Below are 8,744 nucleotides of genomic sequence, written 5' to 3'. Positions count from 1 at the left end.
TCTTTTTTTTTTTTTTAAAGCGTTTTGTTTTTTGGTTTTTTTTTTTGTTTGTTTGTTTTTGTTTTATTTATTTATGATAGTCACAGAGAGAGAGAGAGAGGCAGAGACACAGGCGGAGGAAGAAGCAGGCTCCATGCACCGGGAGCCCGATGTGGGATTCGATCCCGGGTCTCCAGGATCACGCCCTGGGCCAAAGGCAGGCGCCAAACCGCTGCGCCACCCAGGGATCCCCAGTTCATAATTTCTTAATTGCCAATTCCAATGACCTATTTGCTATCCCAAATGTGTTTTAACTTACTTTTCTGTACAGCATTTATTGGGCCGGCTATTCTTTAATTGGAAAACTCTTCTCCATTCCCCTCACTTTCCCCTTTCTGAATTGTTCCTTTTTTGTCTTTTACCTTTACTGAGTCTCAGAATTTGACATGTGTTAAGGTTTCATCCTTGGTCCTTCAGCCTTCATCTCGAACTCCACAGTTTTTTTCCAGTTAGGCTTCAGGTCACATCGACTAAAGTTTAAAGTCTAGTTTAAAACTAAAAGTTCTGTGGATAGCACCACACAGGCACCACTATCCACCTTGGAGCTACAACGACCGAGCTTCTACTAGCCCGTGAGGCTCCTAATTTTTGCATCTCTCTGAGCCTATTTTCTAAGGTCTTTAAAAATGGCAGCCAAAATATTTGATGTTACTGATGATTACATTATAAACGTTAAAGCACCTGAGTGCTCCGCGTTCGACAAGGACTATTAATGCAATCCGTAACTTCAGATGAATACAAGTCATAAATATCTACCTTACCTAATATTAAGGTCTGTTCCTGCGCACTCAGCCTACATAGTGTTATTCAGGTTACACGTGCTGGCTGGCTGGCTCGCTCTGTACCATTTTCTTTAGGTAACATCAAGGACTCTGGCTCAGAGTGGCAACTGCTTCCTTCCATACATCGCATTGAGAGAAAACATCTCCCAAGGATTCTTAAAGAAATAGCTCAGTTTCCCTTACGGTTGAGACTGAAAAAAGCTCCGTCACAAAAACTCAGTCCAACACTACCCCATCTGTCCGCAGGTCTCTGAGATTAAAGGGACCCGCGTCATAACACAGCTGACGAAGCAGAGTTGAAACTTTACTTTTTATCTTTCCCGCCAGTCTCTGAACGACCAACCGCACTGATATTCCGTCAGGCCCCGCGCCACTTCCGCTCGCGCACTTTAATTGCGTCACCGCATCAACTCTCGCGGTATCATCCGATGTTGGGAGGGCGCCCTTCAATAAAGATCTCGCGAAATTTGTTCTGCAGCTCTAAGCTCGCCTCTCGCTCTTCCCCCACCCCACCCCCAACCGGCCCTTCCTTTCCCGGTCTCAGTCACAAAATTCCCCCCTCCCCTTTCTAGAGCTCGCGGCCCTCCTCCAGTTTCCGATTTCAGGCCGGAACCGGAAGTCCAGTGGGCGGGGCCCGGCGGCGGAAAACGCAGCGGAGCCGGGGCCGGGACTCGGCTGTGGCCGCTGCCCCTGTCCCCCGCCACGGATCGCCGTGGCTTCAGGCTGAAGGTCGGTCCGGAGGCGGGTGGGCACGGGTCCCCCCCGGAGTGTCCGGGTGGCAGCCTCCCCGGGCCCCCCGGGCTCCGCGAGGGATCATGTCTACAGCCTCCGCCGCTTCCTCCTCTTCCTCGTCTTCGGCCGGTGAGATGATCGAAGCCCCCTCCCAAGTCCTCAACTTTGAAGAGATCGATTACAAGGAGATCGAAGTGGAAGAGGTGAGTGAGGCTCGGCATGGAGGCACCCGAACCGGCCTTTGCCTGGTCCCAGCTCTTCAGGGGGCTCCTCGGGCCCCTGCGGTTCTCAGGGCCCCGCCGGGTCCACAGGCCAGGTGGAGAGAGGACTTTGCCTTCAAATGCCCCGGGGAAGCTTGCTTTCTTCTTCACTGCTGCCCTCCTCTTCTGGGTCCGGTGTCTGGAGTTCGATCACCTCAAACAGCAGGACCAACTGGTGAGATGGTGTGGTCCACCGGTTCTGAACACATAGGTAGCAGATGCATCAAAGACCACGGCCGTTTTGGAGTTTCAGTTCCCCGAGACTTGGTGTTCTTAAGGGCCGAGGATTGTATTGCGTTTGACGTATATAGCTCCGTACCTCGTACAAATGCTTGCTAAAGAAATCTGTCATCCTGTCTTATGCAGCGTTTCCCCAGCTACCGAATGATTCTCATTTTGGCCCATTCGATAGAGCAGTAGACCTAATAATAAGCGTTCTGTCCCCAGTTGGACTAGCCTGGATAAATTTTAGCATTAGTAATGTAGACTACGGTGAAACGATGTCTCGAGGTGGCATATTCCGAAGAGCTAACTCAGTGATTTCAATGACAACCACAGTATAACACCAAACCAGAAATCGCTGTTTGAAAACCCAAATCCGTTCATTATTCTGTGAGAAGTTATTTTAGAGAAAGGCAGTTAGGTGCTTTTAACATGTTGTTTCTTTTCAAATATATAAAGTAGATTGGATCTGGGCGCCCGGGTGGCTCAGCGGTCTGGCGCCTGTCTGCAGCCCAGGGCGTGATCCTGGGGCCCCGGGATCGAGTCCCGCGTCGGGCTCCCTGCATGGGGCCTGCTTCTCCCTCTGCCTGTGTCTCTGCCTCTCTCTCTGTGTCTCTCATGAATAAATAAATAAAATCTTTTAAAAAATAAATAAAGTAGATCGGACCACAAAATTTAGAAAAGTGAAAACAATGTATATTTTAAAGACACACTTTAGAAAGTGTTAAAACTTTAGTTGAAAATAGTATCTCTATCAGTTACCATGTATTCTTCATTTTTAAAATTTATTAAGTACTTCGCAGTACATAGTCCATAAAGAACACTGTGTGTTCTGTGTCACAGACTTCAAGGAGTTACCTCTACTTTAAAAATCCAAAATTATTTTTAGGCAGTGGCAGGGTAAAGTGGTGAGATAATTATCACTCAACAAATAATTTTTTTTTTTTCCTATGGCATGTTTTGGAAGAATAATGGATTCCTTAAGCATGTCTTTTTACTGCATAAAGTAATCATGGAGAACAGCCTCATTTTACAAGAGAGCGTAAGCAAGGCCTTTGGAGTTAGAAGAATGTTCAGTATATCCGATATACCATTTATTAGCTGTGTGATTTGAAGCAAGTTTCATAAACACTTTGAGCATTATAGCTTTATCTCTTAACTATAAATATAAAACAGGGATAATAATTTTTATTTAATTTTATCTGTATGACATCCTGTTAGGCAATATAATCAAAACCCAACAGGGTACCTGACACTTACTACTAGGAAACTGAGTTCCTGAGAGGAACAGTGACCCTCTTTAAGGTCACATGGCTAAAAGAAGGACCCATATTTTGAAAAGAGGGAGGAATTTATTTGTGTGTGTGTGTGGGGGGGGTGATTTCTATTGAGGCTATGATAAATTCCTTTTTCAGAAGTGGATAGTTGATCCAGCTTTCATGGCTAACTTTCTTTTTTAAGAATAAAAATTCAATGAGTCAGTATAAAAGAATTGCAGTTTTTAAATAAGCATTTACGTCTACTCTGTGGCAAACTGTGCTGGTAGACTACAAATTGTTATATAATAATAACTTGTACTTCATGGTCTACCAACTGCTTTCACAGATTTAACATCATTTGATTCTTACAGCCTTTATATTGTCACACTACTTTCTAAAGCATTTTACATTATTGCTTCTTGGAAGAATGGAAGTTACTGAGACGACATCATTTCATATTACTGCTCTTCCCAGAGAGCCATTTAACTTCTGATAAGGTTTTAAGTTTCTAAAGATTCTTCTTTTGGCTTAGATATTGTTTGAACCTTTCTTTATTATATTTAGGACATTCCTGAGGAGTACATTTTTGTTTTCAGATGAAAATTTCTAATATTAGCTTGTTATCCTATTTATTTTTAAAAAATATTTTATTTATTTATTCATGAGAGAGAGAGAGGCAGAGACACAGGCAGAGGGAGAAGCAGGCTCCATGCAGGGAGCCGGACGTGGGACTCCATCTCTGGTCTCCAGGATCACATGCTGGGTTGAAGGCAGCGCTAAACCGCTGAGCCACGTGGCCTACCCCTGGTTATCTAATTTAATTTTCATTTTTTAATACTCAGTTTATTTTCACTTTAAAGATTGAATTTGGACCTTTCTAAAATTAAAACTATTACATAGTTCCCATTACATTCATTTGCACGTGTTAAAACAGTGTTATATAATCCATAGTGTACTATAGGCACTCAGTGAATAACTATTTCTCAATTTAGATTTTGCTTCTAGATTAAAATCATAAATAAGAGACTGAAGAAAGATGACCAGAAAAAAAAAAGTATTTTACATTGCCTTCAGTATTTTATATAGTACAAATATATTGCCTATAAATAAAATCCTGTTCTGTATTTCTCAAATAACAATGCAATTGAAGGGGATCCCTGGGTGGCTCAGCGGTTTGGCGCGATCCAGGGTGTGGTCCTGGAGTCCCGGGATCGAGTCCCACATCAGGCTCCCTGCATGGAGCCTGCTTCTCCCTCTGCCTGTGTCTCTGCCTCTCTCTCTCTCTCAGTCTGTGTCTCTCATGAATAAATAAATAAAATATTAAAAAAAAACAATGCAATTGAAGCAGCATTATATTGATTCAGTTAGAAACTACGTAAGAAAAATACTCCAGCCACAGGCCAAATATGCAGTCATTTAGTAGATGCATATTTTTAAGGCATCAGCTGATTGTAATCCTTACATTCCTAATCTTGTGACTCAGTAATATCAGGGTGGCACTTCCTAAATTCAGTTCGGATACCAAATTATAGGAGGTCTCAGCCTCAGAAACTTACATAGGTAAGTTGTCCTTTTTTTAAGCCATCTGGTTTTTACCATTCTGGATCTGAGTGAAGAGAATATTAGAATAAATTAGAGGTATGCACATTGAAGACTAAGTTGCAAGAAGTGGTAAAGACAGTGTGGTGTGGTAAAAAGTGTACTGGGCTGGGTATTTTTAAAAATTGGATGCCATACTGATTTTGCCAAAATATATTTCAGTAACCTTGAGCAGGTAACCTCAATTTTCTGGGTCTCTGACTTCTCAGGTAAAATGAAGAATTGAACATGGTATTTAAAGTGTCTTCCAGTTCTAAAGTGAAAACACATTTGTTATTTCCAGTATTTTGGTATGTTTCCACAGTAAGCTTTACATGATCTCTTGTGGAATATAGCTGGTGACAACCAACCCTGATTAGACAGGACAGATATCCCCATTTTATATTGACAAATGGTCATAGGGTTTAATTTACTAGAAGCCTGATGTCTAAGTAAGTGGTAGAGCTGGAAATTGAATTTGAGATTTCTCACTCGTGTCGATTGTTCTTTCTACTATATTTAGTGTTACTTTAGTTCTTTATGAAGCACTCTGACCAAACCTTATTCTGAAAGTGGAGAAACAATACTGATTTCCTTTCCTACAGTGATTGGTCCTGTGCATTTAATGAACATTCTTTTCTGTATACAATACTGCTAAGGTACTGTGGAAGATGAATAGAAGAATTCTAGATTCTCTCCTTGAAATTTTTGACTTATTGTCAGGCTAGAATGAACACAGAACAGTTAATAATTAACATTTTCAGAACCACAAATTTAAAACTGTGGCTATAAACTGAGCACTGAAGCCATAATTTGAAAGTAGAGTTAATCACAGAAGACTTAGGTGAATAGAAAGTAATCTGAAACTCAATTTTGCATAAAGTAAGCATTATAGACTGGGAAAGGCACAAATGTGAATTGTCTTTGCAGTTGTTCCTCTGCCTAAAATTCTCTTCCCCCAAGAACTTCACATGGCTGACTGCTTTCACCATTCAGGTCCCACTTCAAATGTTTATTCCTTAGGGATACTTTGCCTAAGCAACCTAGATCTTTGTCAGTTTTATTATCCTTTGTGGCACTTAACCAGTAAGCAAAATTGTGTATCCCCACAGCAAAATATAAGGTGCCTTATTCACACTTGTAACACCAATGTGTAGCACCTATTCTTTCTGTAAATATTTGTTGAAGGAGTAGTTGAAGTTATCACAGCATAATCATGAGGATTTAGTACTCATCCAGTTCTTTATTGTATGTGATACAAACCCGAGGTTGTGATGAGTTTGTGATTTGACTAAGGCAGCATTTACACTTAGAAGTGAAATCTGATTCTCTATCCAAATGTTGATTCCATTATACTCCATTATACCTAGCAAATACTTTGGTTTAGCAAGGGTTTTAAAAACGCCGTGAAGGGTCAGATGCTGTAAGTAAACCACTAGTGAGTTATTACTAAAATCCTAAAAAGACCCTATTTGGTATAGTTGCTTTTTAAAAGCACAGTGTTGACCTCAAGTATAATATAATAAGCAAGGCACATATAATCACCACAGTACTTACATGTTCTTAAGCTTTGTTATAGAGACCCAAAGGTTTTGTTTTAAAGGGAAATATAGAAAGAACTTTTGGTAGTGATGTTTATTTTGTAGTTTAGCTGTATATAGACAACTGATAATGGGAAAAAACTTTGTTTATAGCGACCTGAAAAAACTGAGTCTCTAGATTTGTTAGTATTTAATTGTGGGTATCCAAAATTATTAATAAACTCTTCCATGTGAAACTTTTTTAAAGATTTTATTTATTTATTCATGAGAGACATACAGAGAGAGAGAGAGAGAGAGAGAGAGAGAGAGGCAGACACAGGCAGAGGGAGAAGCAGGCTCCATGCAGGGAGCCTGATGTGGGACTCGATCTCAGGTCTCCAGGATCACACCCAGGGCCAAAGGCAGGCGCTAAACCGCTGAGCCACCCGGGCTGCCCTCTTCCATGTGAAACTTTATGATCATTGGTTTCATTTGAAATCTGGAATTGTTATCATAGTGAAGATAGGTACATGATAACTTTTATATTGTGTGTGTTTAGCTTAAAAGATGACATGGGCATATAATTTGAAAGAAAGGCCTACTAACTGGGTCAGATGTCTGTGGCAGGTTTTAAAAGACTGCATGAAAATTCAAAAATAAGTTTGAATAATCAAAGCTTTACTTCTATGTTTTCAAGACTGTCTTGTCAGCAGATGGCAGTTCTACTCTGCCACAGTTTATTAATAGATATTGAAGTTCTGAGTTCTGAAATAGTTGGAAGCTCTAAGTTCTAACACATTAATGTAAGATCTGTGCTTGTTCTGTCATGTTCCGTATTTCTAGCCAGAGCAGTGGCAGCATAGCCAGGGTCCATTCACATAGTCCATAGAGCAGAGCCAAGTTGATGTGACAACTAAAATCACTGAACTAAAAATAACATGAATTGGGGACAATTAAGAATAATATTTCATAGTAAATTAAGAGCACAAATGCATCCTTTTCCACTTAGTATAGTTTAAGTGGGTTTTTTGTTTGTCCATTTGTTTTTAGTAACATGACTTGGATAAAGGAATAGTCTTCCATCCTAAAGAAATTCGTTTTTAAAGGAGTTGCTTTCTTTAAACACATAACAGAATGAATCCTGATTTTGATATTTGTGCTTTTTAATATCAATTGCTTGATAATAGTCTTTGCACTCTCATTCTTCTGTTCTTTTTTTTCTTTTTAATTTAAAAATTACATTTAAGGAACGCCTAGGTGGCTCAGTGGTTGAGCGTCTGCCTTTGGCTCAGGGTGTGATCCTGGAGTCCTAGGATTGAGTCCCACATCGGGCTTCCTGAGTGGAGCCTGCTTCTCCCTCTGCCTATGTCTCTGCCTCTCTGTGTGTGTGTCACATGAATAAATAAATAATTTTTTAATTACATTAAAAAAATACATTTAAATCTGCTTTACTATATGAAACTAAAGTTGTGGACCCAAAACCAAGAAGACTACACCATGGCGGGGGGGGGGGGGGGGGGGGGGTAGATGCATATCATAAGAGAATTAATCTAACAACATTTTAATTTAGAATGAATTCATAAATTTAGGAGGAAATATTTCTAAGTTGACTTCCCTTTTAAAGCCAAAGTCCTCTTTGCATTCCTTTGTTTTTCTGTTTTTACAGATGAGGGATTGTGAAAAATATCTAGTATTTATTTCTGAGTTTGCCATTTTGTATGGACGTGTGTGATGGGGGGGAGATACTTGTAATTGGATATGTGCCCTTTTTTACACCCTTGCTGAAAATTGATCTTTGGAGAAAGCTGTCATTCAAAATAATTGTTAATGATAATGTGTCAGAGAAACTTATGTTCAGATAGGAATTCTATCCAAAAAGCATATTTGATTTGTGAACTTGAATTAAAAATTTAGTAGTAAGTAAAAAGTGACTTTCTTTCCTTGTTTTGTAGTTTGAATGTTGGATTTTTCATTGTTTACCTTAGTTGCAAATGTGTCTCAATTTGCCATGTGTGCCACTCATTTCTACTCATCTACTGTGTATAAGGAAAAACATTGGATTGTTCACAAGAATTCCCTTTTTCTCCTTTCTTCCCGCCCAAGTTGGCATCTTAGTGCTCTGGAAAACTTTCATAAATAATATCAACAACAGGAGAGGACTCCCTGGTCTATGTGATAGCTTCCACCAGAGTATCTTGTTTGTCTGTTAATTATGTTTTTAATATAAGCTAGTATTATCATTCTCAAACCAGAATCACCTAAAGAGCTTGTTAAAACATAGATTGCTAGACCCTACCCTCAGACTCAGTACTTCTGAGTTGGAACCTGAGAATTTATATTTCTCACAAATTT

The 8,744-nt window shown here is 40.0% G+C and overlaps 1 protein-coding gene across 2 annotated transcripts in view; it reads left to right on the top strand.

Moving 5' to 3' along the window:
• The first annotated feature begins 1,258 nt into the window (after positions 1–1,258).
• Positions 1,259–8,744, top strand: part of MAP3K7 (mitogen-activated protein kinase kinase kinase 7) — a 70,440-nt gene continuing 62,954 nt past the window's right edge. For both annotated transcript variants that reach the window (XM_026002884.2, XM_026002883.2), the window contains exon 1: positions 1,259–1,756. In XM_026002884.2, coding sequence (XP_025858669.1) covers positions 1,637–1,756 — 120 coding nt within the window. In that variant the 5' untranslated portion in view covers positions 1,259–1,636. The remainder of the gene's footprint in view (positions 1,757–8,744) is intronic.

Source organism: Vulpes vulpes, chromosome 1, assembly GCF_048418805.1.
Source record: "Vulpes vulpes isolate BD-2025 chromosome 1, VulVul3, whole genome shotgun sequence".
NCBI classification, from domain to species: Eukaryota; Metazoa; Chordata; class Mammalia; order Carnivora; family Canidae; genus Vulpes; species Vulpes vulpes.
This window is presented reverse-complemented; position numbering and strand designations above follow the sequence as displayed.